Below are 16,601 nucleotides of genomic sequence, written 5' to 3'. Positions count from 1 at the left end.
AAACCTGTTTTCAATGCTAATAGCAGGATCTACTATTTCCTAGAGCTGACAGCTCTATAAACTTCATGCCACATATTCTCACAGTTTTTTTCAATAAGTTACAGGGTATTTTAAATATATTTGCTGAGTGATTGCTATGCATTTTCCCAAACATGGATTGTGCTTGCCATTTTAGTAAAACAGTTTGACAGGGATTAATTTGGAACAATTAAAAGAAATTACTGTTTATGCCAGATACCAAAGTGATTGAGTTCAGTTTGTCTGTACAGCATAATTACTGCCTGTTGTGTATTTGTGGTTTTGCTCACTGTTTCCAGCATCTTGATAAAAGTTTTAATAAGCACTCTTCCTATTAGTTATAGATTAGTCTCAGGAATATGTAATTCGGCTTCAGTAAGCTTGTTTTACACACCTTGTTTTACATACCTTGACTGCTTCTTCATGTGGCTGCAGAAATCTGTCCTTTGCCTGTTAACTTGTAATTTCTTTAGCTAAAGAGTATTTCTTAGCGTGGGGGGAAGGAGTAGGGTAGGAGGAAGGAAACAAAAATAAACCTAAAAATACTCTGTTTCTAAAGCAGTGAAGGCTGAATCAGGAGAGCATGGAACAGCAGAAGCAAGTTGTTTCACGGTCATTTAATTCTTTTGTTGACTTCAATGGGTGTTAGGCGGTGTTTTCATCTGGTGATAGGAACTTTCAGTTTCATTTTGTTCATCTCTGGAAAAAAAAATCATATTAAAGAAACATCATTGAAGTCAGTACCATCACACTAATAAAAAATAGATCTAAGAATAAATCAGTCCTTTAGTGGATTTAGAGTAAAATCATATGAGGGAATGAATTTGAAAGCCTTGAGAATATAGCAAATTGTCTGTTCCTCTTTGAGGTAGGTCTTTCTCTTTGAATATGATCATGAAGTATATTATGTAGGGAGTGCATTAGGTGAAAAATACTGATGGCTGCAAAATAATTTCACTTTGAAACAGTTTAGAGTGTGAAAATGAGTTAAGGATGTTTGTTATCATTTGCTTCTTCGGTGTTAAAAAGAAGAGGGAGATTCCTGCCAGGCTATAGCTTTAGAGTGTTTCTTCTTGTCATCAAAAAGTGGTAAGAAATACCAGTAAAAGCTTTACTTTTTTTTTTTTTTTATTATTATTTTTAAAGGGGAAAAAAGGGAAAAAAAAGTTAACTGCCATCAAAACTGGTCAGTCCGAAGTAAAATATTGTATGTAAGTATGATGAGGGTAAACATTGCTGTATTCAGCTATGTTAGTGACTTACACCTAAAACCAAACCAACCAAACAAAAAAAAAACACAAACCAAAAATCTGTGGTACCAGAAAACAGTCCTAACGGTCTATCAGCTGAGAGTTACAGAATAAAATTGAAATCTGTATTAACATCAAAGAGGATTCAGCAATTCGGAACCTCTGAAATACAGAACCGTTTCATTGTCAGTGGGCACTTCAGAGGGAGCCTTTCTGAACTGGAATAGTTACAAATAGCTCAGTCTTCAGTTAGCTAATATTATAATCATGCTACTGTCTGGAAAAAGAGAGACCATGTCACGAGGATCTTTTGCTTTGAGGAACACTCTTTTAACATAGTTATTTCAATACTCCTATTTAAGGGGTCAAGGGTTGCTAGCAGCAAATGAAAGGGATATTATATTGAAAAGAAGTGGTATAATGGCTAAATTAGTCTATGTAATTAAAATAGTTTGGGAATATGAAGATAAGAATGGGAGTAATTTTCATGGTTGCTTCTGTATTGTTATTTTTCAGTGTTTAGATACTGTAGCTGTTGTGAACTTCAATGCAGTATTCCCAATTTATTTAAACAGCCTTTGCTCCTTTTTTTTTTTTTTTTTTTAAGTGTTGTTGAATGTTGGAGCTTACGACAGGTGTTTCAGACTTGAGCAACTCTATTTATTCTGTGTATTTTTTGTTTTTTATTTCACCTCTATGTTTCGGTCATCAGGAAAGGTTTTTTCCACACACTGTACTGTGACTGACCTTCTACGTAGCTCCTTCCTTTTTTCCTTTTTGTATTTTTATCTTGCTTGTCTCAGTTCATCTCTTTTTCTACCATCTGTTATTATTCACATGCTCTCTTTTGACAATTTCACTTAATGTTCCGTTTTAGTTGACTGTGTCATCCTTATTTGCAGTTTCTTTAGCCTTTCATTTTCTTCCAGGATTTTAGAATTCTAGAAATGCTCAGATTTCGTAAATGTCTTTGAGAATGATGCTTGGTTGTTGGAGAGTACCTCCTGCTCCTCTCTTCTTTGCATTGCTGTTGCCATAGTATTCCCATCAGTGCTATGACACAAATGACAGACAACTTACAGCTATAACTACATAAACAGGTTGCTTAAAGAACAACACTTTTCTCATGGCGTAAGATGTTCATCGTATGTCTGAACAGAAGACTTGAGTAATGTTGCTCCCCCCTGCTCCACAGGGTCACAGAGGGCCACAGGTATAGAATAGTTCTCAAAGGTTCAAAGCTGCTTCTTGAACTGCTTACAAAGGCAGGTAATGACCATTTAAGGACAGTTTATTATCCAGTTCAAGAATGATAAGTCATTGCTGTTTTTTTTTTTATCTTAAGACCAGACAGTTTTCTACTAAACTCCTAACGTTGCATGCTGCATGTCTATGCTATTAGTTTTTCAGGAAAATCTACAGGGATAACATACATTACAAAAAGTTTTGTTAGTATTTATCTCACATGGTTTATAATAATGGTGACTGTTATTTCCGTGTTTTACTATATTTTTTTTAATACAAAATAAATATAGAATGGTTCAGGCTTTGTCTCATTTTAAAAAAGATAACAATATACTAGTAATGAAATACTAGGAAATCCCACCTTACAGTTTTCCTGATTTACCTCTTTGAGTCTTTTTTTGTTGTTATTTTGTAGTCCGTAGAACCTTTACTGTGGCTAAAACTGGAGTTCATGGAATTCTTATTAGTTAATTTTAAATTTAAATTATTTACTGGTACTATCAGGAATTTCAGAATTGATTTGGAAAACTTTTTTCATGAACCCTTTAGAAATTTTGACTTGTGTACTCACCCTGAAATTGTTTTCTAAAACTTTCTTGATTAAAAACAAACTTTTGTTTCTAGTGCAATTAAAATTCCCTGTATTCTCAAAACTAGAGGGAGAGGAGCAGTGTAACATTAATAACCTTGTTAATAATTAAAAAATATACTATATAAATTTATTTGGAAGATATATGTACATGTATATGCAATATTTTAATCAATTATTATGATTTATAGAAAACTCTATCAATATTATTACAGAATAATTAGGGATAGGACAGGGAATTTGGTTTATTTCTAAATTTGTTTCATTTAAATGCACAGAAATGAACTGTAGGCTTAAAATATGACTCCATGGACATCAGGATCCCTTTTTATTTTTTTAGTTTAACTTCTAATAGAGAAGGAAAAATTGACACAATTGTGCTTTCTAGTACATGCAGGACATGCTGCCATTCTGAAATTTAGTTTTGAAGAGAAGGTTTAAATATCAAGTGTTCACAATAACCCATACACTTTTGTTGCTGTTTTGTCTGGAAACAATGTAAAAAAATATATATATATATATAATATAATATATATATATATATATATAGACTACAGTCAATACAAAAATGTACTTTTCTGAAATAAGGTACTTCTGAAGTTTGAACGCATGTGTGCAACTCCTTTAGCAAGTGTGGTAATTGTTAGAGATGTGCTGACAAATAAAATGCACACAATTAAAAATATTATTAGTCAACCTAATATATTTGTACAATATCACCACAGTTCTTTCATTAAACTCATGCTGCTACCATACTGTTACTGTTAATGATAATCAGTATCTGCTGATGACTTCCCTATTTACATATTTAAATGGAGTTTAGTATTGTAATGGATTTATAAAATGGCTGTTTGTAGAACACTGTTTCTTCACTCCTGAATACCTGTTCGACGTATCATGCTGACCTACTGAAGTACTGCAAGTACATGTAAGTCAGTGAATTACTGAAATAGTGCAGGTAATGCAGTATCTGTGCCACATAAACTGCATATGCAATTCTCACCGCTGTCAGTAATCTTATTCAGGTTAATTGAATTACTCCAGTGAGTAATGCGTTTTTTCATAAACGAAGACTTGCAGGATTGGATTTTTCTTTCATGTTGTTCCTTACGTAAAATCACAAAGCCAGAAAATGCTTTACAGTTAAATCCTGTTGCTGTGGAAAGATACACCTTGCAGATCTAGTTGTAATGTTACAGGAAGTTACTCTCACTGAAAAGCAGGTTGCAGAGTTGAAATGGAATAACTATATTAGTGTTCCTAATCTGTCTCACTGTAAAGTGAAATGTTTTAATTTAAATTACTGGGAAATGATACTGCTGAAAGGCAGTAAGTAAAGGGTGAAGACAATTACTGACTTCAGTAATTTCTTAAACAACTGCAACTTGGTCCATGGGAGTAAATCACTCTATGCTATGACAGAGAGAATAAAATCAGAAGCGGAAGGGGAAAAGTAATTTTTTTTCACCTCAATGATGGAAAGAATGTAGGTGTGCTAATACAGCTATATTTGAAAAAGACGCTAAGCTGGTAGGAGCTGAAATTTTACTAACTAAAAAAATATTTCTAGAAAGAACTCTTGAATGCTTACCTTGCAAAAATACTATTCTAGATTATTTTAAATTCTGCAAAGGCAGAATGGTGTAAAGATTAGGCAAAGCAGCATGTTCTATACATGGAGCTAGATACATGTATGTTTTTCTCTAGAAGTTGTCAGCTGAAGGCATTTATCTGTATGTACCTATGTCATCCCCTTCTGTTTCTGTCTTTCTGTAAATTTAAGTTTGTTAACAATCTTGAGATGAGAATATATTGTTAATCAGAAATAAGATTGAAAAGTACAAAATGTTATTTTCTTCAGCCCTAAACAAACCTGTATCTCATTTTAAACATGTTGGTGTCTCAGAGTATTTAGTTCATATAGGAGCAGATTTCACCAGATTTACAATTATATAACATTTCGTTCATTTCAGTCTCTAGTAGATACATTAAGTACTGTCACATACCAGAAGGGAAATTATTCCTGTGAAGTCTGTCTTTTATTTATTTATTTAATCAAAGAAAGCAAAAGAAATCCCACTGTCTTGGAAATTATCCAAGTATTATTGCAAGTACCCAAGATAGAGATTATTTACAGGTATGGTGGGCTGTTGGAGAACTGAGACTGATACAGGGTTACCCTGGTGCTAGGAAAAATCTTTTAGCCTTATTGCTATGTTGAAAAGTTCCAGTGTTTGCTGTGCTCCTTCTTTGTTAGAATTTGTCCACTGTTGCAGTTTTAGACACCAAATCCAAATTTCAATGAATTGAATGGTAGTATTTCCGTTTATTTCCAAAGCTCAAATTGGATCTTGTCTCCTAAGAGAAAAGGACTGCTATATTACTGTCCCTTTGCTAGAAAGACTTCAGCTAACTGGTGGCTGAAGTTCAGTATCTGCATTCGGTTTTCTTGCTAGTTTAAGATTCTTTACTAAAAATAACAGCAAAGAAATCTGGTGAACAAATATAATGAAATTTTGTCAGTGCAAAACTTGGGGGCAAATTAAGACAAGTATTCTTGGTTTCCCATCCCTAAGCAAGTGGTATAAAAAGATCTTCTCAGCAGATGGTTGCTTGCAAACTCCTTTCCTACATTTTTCCTTGGAGACAAGAAATTGAGGATAAAGTGGCAGAGGTTTAGGAAGGTAAAGGAAGAGGTTTTTTTAAGGAGAAAAGAGAAATCTAATGGTGGAGATAGAAATAATGATTTATCTTTGTTTTTATTTATTTGATCATTAACTCTGATCCAGTTATAAGATTTCTACCTCAAGTATTTAGGAAGCAGATGGAAGTAGAATTATGTGCAAGAGATTTTATATGTTTTCTGAAGGATTGTTAAGTCAAATCTCATTTCACTAATTGGGTTTTCAATCAGTTCAGTTTATTTGTTGTAGAAAGGGTAGTCCTTTCATATCTTCATCATTTGAAAAGCACAATATTCTGTAATTTTTAAAATATTTTCTCTCTTTTCCTTTTTCCAGCTACTCTTGGTATTCTACGCAAAAATTCATTAGTCATTCTGGAAATGGACTTGCTGTCTGGAACCTACCTCTTGGCAGTCTTATTAGCCTGTATTGTATTTCAATCTGGCGCACAGGAGAAGAATTATACAGTGCGGGAAGAACTGCCTGAAAATGTCCTTATTGGCAACTTGCTCAAGGATCTTAACTTAACGCTGGACCCAGACGTCCCCCTTTCCTCACCGTTACAGTTCAAGCTTGTGTATAAGACTGGGGATGTACCGTTAGTACGGGTGGAGGAGAACACTGGTGAGATATTCACAACTGCCAACCGCATAGACCGAGAGAAGCTGTGCTCTGGCATCTTTAGTGAGAATCGCTGCTTCTATGAGGTGGAGGTTGCTGTTTTGCCTGATGAAGTTTTCAGACTGGTCAAGATCAGATTCCTAATAGAGGATATAAATGACAATGCCCCACTCTTTCCATCAACAGTTATTAACATCTCTATACCTGAAAACACAGCAATTAATTCTCGCTATTCTGTTCCATCTGCCATTGATCCTGACATTGGTGTGAATGGTATTCAACATTATGAACTTCTTAAGGTGGGTTTCTTCCGTTCTTCTGTGTTATTGTCTGTCTGTGTTACTGCTGACCAACAGATACTGCCAGTTGCCATCAAACCATTAGAAATATGAAGCTGTTTACTGTAGTAGTGGTGCAATGTAAATAACTGTCTTGAAATGTTAACCTGAGAGCATTATAGTGCATCTTATATTCACTTTGTAGAAAGCTGTTTGTGTATGTGTATCTGTGTAACAGTGTGAAACATGCAGATCTTCATTAGCTTTCAACCAGCCAAGTATTTGTACAACTTTGGCTAACAATCTTCTAGAGCCACCAAAAATATGTTCTGATCACCACGAATGTGACAGACCTGAATGGAACAGCATGTTGTGTCTCCATCTTGTGTGACTGTTAGATCTGAGCAGTAGAACTTAACCAGAAGATTTTGCGATGTGTTTGTTCTCTGTCATAGAGAAGCCATCGAATAGCAAGACAGACCATTCTATTCTGGAATAGCTGATCTGTATACCAGTGAGTTATTCTAGAATGAAAAGAAATCCAATTATCAAAGTAGTTGTGTAATGTTTGGTCAAACATCATGTTTGAGTAGGAGAAACTCCAAGATATGCCTAAATGCAAGGATAAGAGTGCCAGTGGCCTAGGAAGAGCAGATATGTCATAGTCTAGCTTTTACCCTTTCTAGCTAATGACAGGAAAACTCTGGAATTAAGGAACAAAAGAACAACATGTTAGCATGTTACAACAGCTAGGAAAGGTTTGAAAAGGTGTGAGGTTTGAATTTACTTAAGTAGAGAGTACAAGGAAGAAATGTAACCTAAAATGATTGTGTTACTATGTGGGAAGCTGAAAATGCCTTTACTTCACTTGATTTGGAGTAGGAAACTAATGGGTAGTTAGCAACCAGAGAATACAGAATATACAGGCCATTATATTGCTTGATTGACTTGACAGAAAATACTCATTAATACCAGTACTTACTAGCATTTTAATAAAAATAAAATGCTGCCTTATTTTAGCTCCTTTAAATTGTTTATAGTCTCAAGTAATCTTAGCAGTTCAGAGGCCAAGTAGTGACAGATTCTTTCAGAACACTGCATGCTGCTCACTTCTGGTGAGCTTTTTAAAATTATTTGTTGGTCTGTCCATTCTCTTTGTAGTCTAGAAATTTAAGACTTTTAAATAATTTACTTTTTTAAGCAAAGACCTCAGTGCTTAAAAATTTTTAACCTCAGTTACAATGAGAGTAGATAGACCTAGGCATTATTTTAAACAGATCACCAAAAGTGTCCAACAGGACGTCATCTTCTCTATTTGGCATTTTAACTGAAAATCTAGGGAGTGTATAACAGCATATTAAATAAATAACAGTAGAAATAGAAAATACTAAAAAAAAAAAAAAAAAAAAAGAGCCAGGGCTACAGACAAAATGTGGCAAAATAATACACTGTCTACATGGACAAATGTTAGATAATTTATCCAAGGAAAAAATGCCGTTATTGTAGGAAAACAAGAAACACAAAAAATAGCTAAATCATGAGTCCCTAGGATTTAGTGAGCAACATTTTAGGTTACCAAAATAGCGGCCTTGTTTTATGTGTTTGAGTTGTGTGTTTATTCATTTTTGAACTGGTTCAGAAACAGAATGTAAGAGATCAGCAGAAGAATATCACACAAGTGGGAGCTCATCTAAAATACAACCTACAGCTCTGTACATCTCTTTACCAAAAATAATTTAGGGTGCAAGGCCTTGTCTAAAGATCAAATGTGACATGAGGTGGTCTGCCAAGAGAGTGGTGCAAATAACTCTCTTCTTCCCCCCCCCCCCATTTACTTTGGTAATTAAATAATCATAGAATCACATAAAAAAATAAAACCAGTTATGCATTTATTTATGATTCTTTGCTGAAAAACTGTTCTTAACAAATAATAAGGGAAAGAAAGGTGATGTGGATGAGCATACACACTGAAAGTTGTGAATTCTTGTGCTAGATGTGCTGCACCGAAAAAAAATTGTAAATTCACAGCCCTACAGACAGATCTCGTAAGTGAATTAATTGCATTTTTCTCTTGCATGCCTGCTTGTCAGGTAATTCATGAGGTACGGATTCACTGTCTTTTTAAGGCACATCAATAGCTTGGAAAGTATCTCTGAATCCAAGAAGCAGTTTATGACACAGCCAGACACCATTTGGAATAATAACATCACTGTATTATTCCATTCAGGTCCTAGTAGTTTTTATGATGTTAATGCCAAAACTGGCCACATAAGTAGGAGAACAAAGTGGTAGGAGGGGAGGATTCTGGTGAGCAGGCAGGGAACACAGCATATATACAAAGATCCATTCATCACTGTGGAAGAATAAGGAGATGAAAGAGGAAAGGAAGAGTAGTGCATGTGAATCCTTTCATGGTTAACCCTAATGCCAGGAGGCAGAATGACGGGCACACAAAAATGCTATTGCTTGCCTTTTCTCCCAAAATGCTGCTTGAACATTTGTTATTCCATGCTGGTTTTGGGGGTGCACTGTGAAGATACTCATGTCTTCTGGCCTGTGATACATGTTAACCTTTTCCTTCACTTTATAATCAGAATACGGAAAAGTGAGGAAACTGCAGTGCATAAAACTGCACAGTGTGAATCTAGCAGGGCTGATGTGACAGCGCTGTGGGGTGCTGGGGAAGCACCCGATAGCAAGGTGGTGGGCAAGGCTGTGAACCTGGAGGGCCACAGAGAAGTGGGAGATGATCAGGTATGCAAGTCACTTCACAGGAGCACACAGGCTGATGTTCTAATATGCATACAACAACAGAGAGAATATGTTGATCTGTACTTTAGAGAAATTAACATCAAATTAACAGGCTGTGCAGTAAAGAGGAAGCTCTTAAGTTATATTTCACGTTTTAAAAAGTTTATCTAAAATGTGCTTACAGTCTGTATGGAGCCAGGCCTATTTTTCAGTAAGATAAAGAGATTTTTCCCATACCTGTTTTTGCTAACTACAAACACATCTGAATAGGTTAGAGATTTTTAGCACACTTTCATCAACTCTATTTTGTTTGGAAGAAAACATTCACATGTTACAGTATTTCCTCACTCTGTAACTCAGTGCTTATGTTACTGCCCCCCTTCTAGTATGGAAAAAAAGACTTAATGTAATTGTTGTGTTCTGTTTCTTTTGCAAAACAGATCATTAGCAATTTATAAGGTCTTTTTACTTTGTAACTGACTTTATTTGAATCTTCTGCCTCTTTCTAAAAAGCCTTTTTAAATAGAAGAAAACAAAGCCAAAGAAATTGTGCGCAGCATTATACAAGATCATAATCCTTTGCTGAGGTGCCCAAAGCTGACAACAGAAAGGATAACTTTAAGGGTTCACATGAAAAATGGTAAACAATATTTATTATGAACAAGGCAAGGGAGAGTAAACTTAGTTGGAAATGATTTAAAGATAAAAGAAAAAGCATTTAGAATGAGCAATTGCTCTAAGTCTAGATAGGAAGGAAAGATGGCATAACAGTGATAGTAGGAGAAGGTGATAGAAGGGGCAGCTAAGACAGATGGTGACGTAGTTCAGGGAAAGAAATGGCCAGATAAGAAAGCAAAGATTTTCTCTCAGTCAAGTGTAAACTGGGAAGAATAGGGAAAAATAAAGGCATGCATGAAGAGAAGTAATATGTTAAAACAGGAGGATGTAAGAGCAGAATTTAATTTGAAATGTTAATCAGTAGTGACTTCTGATAAAGGATGAATCTACAAACACTACATATTTTTATGAATACATGGTATGTAATACGATACATATGTAAATATAGTTTATTCCAGTTATTTTTTTTTGTCTGAGGCCTTTGTTGCCAATGCCAAGGTGATCCAGTCCTCAGAGGTCTTCCATGATGAGTGGGAAGTGAAGTAGGTTTGTCTTTTGTCTTCTCTATCTTTTCTTGATCATCTGTAGTCTTTTGTGTTACCCTCTCTGCCCCTCTAACTAGGGCTGTTTCTTCTGACATTCTTTACCTTGCTTTGGTTTTGAGAGTGCTTGTTGTGGATTGGGCAGGCTGCCTGGCCTGTTTTCAGTCCCTTCTGCATATTTGGTTCTTTATTTGTGCATCACTTGGCCTCCTCCCATGTGCAACTAGACAGGTCTACAGGCCTTGGTTCCTGTCTTCCAGGTCATCACATTGCTGACATACCTAACTAAAACGTTTACACATTGTGTCTGGTAATGCCACCACAGTGTTAGGGATATGTGCTGCTATTGATGGTGCTGCTTCAGAATGTTTTTGTGTTCAAGGTAAGCTAATATTTAGTATAACCCAATTAATACACTTAGAATTTACAAGTGTCACAAGATTCTGCTTTGGTCATAACGATTTTCATGTGAAGCATTTCTTTATTCTCGTAGCTGTTAAAAAGGGGAGCTGTTTCAGAACAGTTTTTGAACAGGATTTCAGCTTGGAGCACTGTAATGGAAAGTCACCTTTGTTTGCCTATATGAAATTTGTATTATTGATTCCTGAACGTTTCTTTTTGAGCAGGTATACCACATAAACTAAGTGGTGCATGGTTGCAGGAATACCCAGTTAGCTGCAGACTAGAGTGAAGGCAGAACTCTGCACTTACAGGCATAGGGCGTTTAATTCTGAGAGCTAAACTTGTGTTCCATCAGGTTGTTGCTTGCTTTAATCTGTATCTGCTTGGGGGAAATTAGATTGGTGATACTGCTATAGCTCCATTACTCCTACCTGTTAGCGTATTATTATTGTATTTACCTATCGTCAGATGTAGCTGGTGGATTCCTTCTAGAGTTATATAATCATCTTTTTGTAGCTGTCAGTTCATACCTCTGCAAACTGACAAAATAGATTCTTACTCAGTCTCACAACAAGTCAGTCTTGCCTCTGATGAGGAGTTACCTCTTGCAACTGTAAATCATCTCTTGTGATGTCTTTTAGTATAAGCTTTCCCCAGTTTCTGTTACAGTTTGTCAATTCCGTTGCCCATGGAAAATGGCGATCACGGATCTTCATCAGATTTTTAGACTGCTCTTGAAACAAGGTTATTTCTGAGTCTCACTGGAGTTTGGGATCGAGTAACTGATGTCACTGCTCATCTGTGAAAATGGAGAATGGAAGGAGATGAGTTTAATGTAAAATGAAAGCCAGGAAGTTAGTTAAATTAAAATTACAGAGTGGAACTAGATTTGTAGTTAATTCAGAACCAAAAAGTGGCTGAGTGCCTTGGAGAGAAGGGTAGGAATCACAGTTCACGTCCCTGTGAGCACAGTGCACAGCGACACAAACAGAACCCGTGGATACCTCCCCGCTTTGGGACACCTGAACAGAGTCACCAGAACTTCTGCATCAACCCAAGCATCAGTTGTTCAAACCCTCTGGCTTCTGTCCTTTTTTATGCTTTAATTTCTTTAAATGGAAGCTGAAGGAGCAACCCTTACTTTTGCTCTCAAACCATGTTTGAATGAGGGAGCACACCCCATCTAATCACACTGAAATTAATACAGATGATTCTTCTGTGTAGGCTTCAGCAGCATGAGAGGACAATGGAGGGGTATATTGTCCCTTTAAATAGGTCACAAAAAGCCTGGGGTGGTTGCTATCAACATCTGCCTTCTGCGCAAAAACTGTCAAGATGGAGCTCTTTCTCTATGTAAACTGACCTTTATTACTATTGTCAGGTCTTACTGAAAATTGCTGTTAGTGACTAGTAAGATAAGGTAAGCTCCAACTACATTATTCTGCTGTTATCAAAAATCCTTTGTAAATTTGTAGAACCCACTAGTACCGAAGTATTTTGCACTTTCTGATTTATTTTTTATTAACAACCCTTTCTAGCCATTGTCTAAGGGACTTATGGCCAAATTATAAAAAATCCTAAGATTTTTAAATTCAAAATCCTAAGAATATTTATTTCACAGACTTTTTTATACTTAGAAAATGTTTGATTTAGATAGGAAATTTCTTGACTTCCTGACAAAGCAACTACAGTAACTTTTCATTTTTTCTCTCCTGTCAAAGCTAAATGGTTAGTAATAGTTCAAGATTCACTTACAATAAAAAATCAATTATACCATGTACCAATAGTACTTGAGTATTTGAACTTAAAAATGAAAAATAATGAGAAATAATGGTATTGTTAAAAATTCCATCTTAATTTTGAAAGTACTTATATACAAGATGAAACAATATGTGTGATTGAAAGACAGATTTAGCTCTAAGATAGATTTAGGAAAATTTTTGTCTTGAATGTGCACTCCTGCCAAGCTCTAAGGTCATCCTCTAGTGCCTGTAATTTAATAAATACAGAGAGATACAATAAATACAGAGAGATACAACACATCCAATACATGGATGTGTTGTCTTTTTATGGTAACTTTTAGCTCTCTTTGAGAAGAGAAAGGTTTGCTAGGACAGACTGTGAATGATGATGACTGCTTTTTTTTTTTTTTTTTTTTTTTTTAAGTCTACAGTGCTGATAGGGAATAAGTTGGAGCTGAAACATTTTACTCTTTCTCTGTCACTGCCCATCAATATATTTGTTTAATATTATAACACAGCTTCATTTTTTTCACATGGGTAGTTACCACTGTAAGTTACACTGTAATACAAGATGTGCAGACTTTTCCTGTTAGCAGTTTCCTTAAGATATAAAACCTATTTTGAAATAATGAGATGTATTTTGTGTAGAATAGAATAGAGAGTTTATCCAGCTTTCAGTTTAGGTGAAAATTTTTGAGTGGGTGTATAAGAAGACGTGAGCTGACGTAAGCTATAAAATGAGATGCAGAAATTTGAAGGACGCTTATGAGTGCTATGTGACATCCTAGTATCTTGAAAAGCTCCCCTGCAAATTTATGAAAGGGACAAATGACTTTCATTTTGCTCTTATTTTTTATTGGTAATCATAGGAAAAGTTGGAAGATGGGCTGTGGGAGGAATTTGATTTATAAGAATCTGAGAGTAGTGTTCTTATCCCTTAAGTCTGTCATTAGCCTTGAAAATATAGTGAATGTATTTGCTTCTCACCACTTTCCAGTTACTTAACTTCAGGTATGTAAAGAAATTTTATTAAAAAAAAGTCTTCCCTTTATTTACCTCCCTTTCCTCAAAGCCTTTTAAATTCAATCTTTAATCTTTCCATCAAAACAATATTTTCATTATTTTGTTTTTCAACATCCACATTCCTACAGAGCCCTCCCTCCATTTACACATTTTTATTATTATATGAATATGAAAATGTATAATTCTTATGAGAAGGTTTTGTAGTAGAGTAAAAAATATTGCTCAGTAGTAATTTGTCTAGAGAGATCTGGACAGTTAAGTGATGATCATCCCTGAGCATTGTTTTGAAATAGTTACTGGATTTTATTTTTAAAGGGGAAAATAATCTGATTTGCATTCTTATAGCTGTGAATTAGTTTCTCTAAGTAGATAAAACTGTACTACCAACTGGTGGTAGTTTGATTCCAGTGAGTCAAGAGTCAAGGTAATTGCTTCTTGTTGGTTGATACAAGGCTCCTTTAGGGTGGTTTATGGCATCAGTACTGTAAAACTGTCAGGCTTCATTATCCTGACATCCCTTTGAGGGGTTGGCTGAAGACTGGAGGAGGAAGTCTTGCTTCCAGGCACAGTAAGTTCAGTGAGCTAGGGTGAGGGACAAGTTGGTGTATCTTTTTGCATTCAAGGCTCTGATTTTCACACTAGCTGTCATGAAACAATAATATATAACTTAGCACGTCTCTGTGTGGGCAGGATGATAGACTCAAGCTGGAAGGCACAAATCTGTCAAATGGAGATCTTCAGTTCATCTATCTTACATGAATATTATCTTTTACTGATGTCCAGACAGATCAGTATGTTAGTTAACACAGATATGGTGATGCTTTTTGAGCATAATAGACTAGGGATTTGCCTACATAGTCCTCTTGAAACCAAGTGTATAAAAACACTTAGAAAAGTACCGCATCCCTGTTAAACTCTTCCAAAAAATGTGTAAATGCTTCAGTTTCATCTGAAGAGACAGAAATAGTCAATTAAAAATGTATAATGCTCTCAAGCAATCCACAATAAAGCAGTAACAAAAACAAAGAAAAATCAGGTATCTCAGTAGAACTATAGTTAAGTTTGCATATGTGTATGATACTGGAACAGCAAACAGGAGTGTCAAGGAAAATTTTTAAAGTGTGTCTTACTGTTAAGCAGTTATATTGAACTGTTCTCCTTCATATAGTGAATTTTGCCATGTTTAACATACAATGGCAAAGTAGCACACCTCTGAGGAAAATATATATATATAAAAATTCATATTTCATGTTCAACTGATTTTTTTCTAAACTTGGCTTTTTTTTTTTTTAAGGAATATTGTTAAAATCTTCACAGGTTGCCAAAATTTGTAATATCAGAAATACCTGAATTAACCACAGGTGTAAAATACATGGAAGAAATAGTGTTTTCCAAATGTCATTTGTGTTACAAGTTTTAAAGTTAGCCTTTTAAGTGAACTTTCTGAAGGTCTTTGAAAGTTTTAAGCAACAGTATATGGTGCTTTTAACATGCTTGTTTGTTTTAGATAGCTGTAACTTCCAAGCTACTTTGAGGAAATAAATTGTTAATAGCTCAAAATAAGTTTGAGCTAATGAGTTGAAGGCTTGTGAGGGTCTCTAAAGCATGTGAATATGGAAAGCTCAAAATATTTCTAAAAATGCTGAAGAGTCATTGAAGAGAAGTTTTTCCAACAGTTAATTGCGAAAGACAGTGGCTAAACGTTTTATAAAATACGCAGACAGACAATAAAAATCATGAAGATCTTTCTGAAAGTTAAGTAAGAAGCCATGATTGAGTCTTAGCGATCAACACTTCATTTGATTTTAGTATAAGCTGCCCCGAGTCTTTAATTTGTGTTTGTGACATGCTTGCTGTAAAATGCTGGCCACTCTTCAGTCACCAAGGGTAAGCAACTATTCTTTTTGTTTGACTTGACTTTCTGTGTTTTCTCTTTTCTACTGGATGTAAGCAGGAAAATGACAGTTTTAATCGGGTATCAGTACAAAGTATGCTGTTCTTTCAATTGCATGTAGATTTCTTGCTTACAAGTATATCACTACTTGGAAAATTAGTTTGAGTTATGACAGCAGAAATGTGCACGCTGTCTCAACATATTTCATGTTCTTCCTGCTCGTTATATTTAAACACATATGTAAGTTAAAAAAAATAATAACTGTTACCTACTGTCATTAGCCTTCCTCATGAAAATCTAACAGCTGAAATTCAGCTTTGAAAAATTGTTACTTTCACAGTATGAAAGGAAATAAAGGAAGTAAATTTATCAGTACTTTCTGAAGAGTAAGTGCTTTTATCAGTTATAAAATCAACTCCTGTTGATTGTTTAACCCATAAAACAGAATGGGTTTAAAAGTTTTTCACATCAGAACAATTTTGAAAATTTTATATATAAATAAACTCCAAGTTTGCCATGACGGAAAAGAAGGATGGTACCGTATACTTTGCTAACATTTGCATTAGGATGCTCTTTGATGCCTTGCATTGTTGAAAAGTGCAGAAATAGATAGGAGTGACAGATGTATCCAGTGGGACTTTTTTTTTTCTTAAGTTTTATTTCTTAAAATGTTTGTACTAAATTAGAACCTTATTACTAAAGCAAGCGCCATCCAAGTATGAACAATTTTGTTTGAATACCATTGTTTTTTTTAATCAAATGTAGTTATTGCAAGTTTTAGAAGAGAAATAGCTAATTATGCTCTGTATTGCTTCAAGGGTTGTAGAAGTTCTTAGAATCCATTGTAATTATAGTTTTGGAATCAGTTTGTGAGGATTACTTTCTGCTGCTTTTACTCATTGTGGTTGCAGCAATACAAATTTTACTGATATTTCAGATATCTG

General features: G+C 35.0%; 1 protein-coding gene across 1 annotated transcript in view; it reads left to right on the top strand.

The window, feature by feature from the left end:
* Window positions 1–16,601, top strand: part of PCDH11X (protocadherin 11 X-linked) — a 480,483-nt gene that overhangs the window by 42,980 nt on the left and 420,902 nt on the right. The window contains exon 2 of the mRNA XM_068696555.1: window positions 6,123–6,706. Within this exon, the coding sequence (XP_068552656.1) occupies window positions 6,167–6,706 (540 nt within the window). The 5' untranslated portion in view covers window positions 6,123–6,166. The remainder of the gene's footprint in view (window positions 1–6,122; window positions 6,707–16,601) is intronic.

This window comes from Anas acuta, chromosome 13 (genome assembly GCF_963932015.1).
Source record: "Anas acuta chromosome 13, bAnaAcu1.1, whole genome shotgun sequence".
NCBI classification, from domain to species: Eukaryota; Metazoa; Chordata; class Aves; order Anseriformes; family Anatidae; genus Anas; species Anas acuta.
This window is presented reverse-complemented; position numbering and strand designations above follow the sequence as displayed.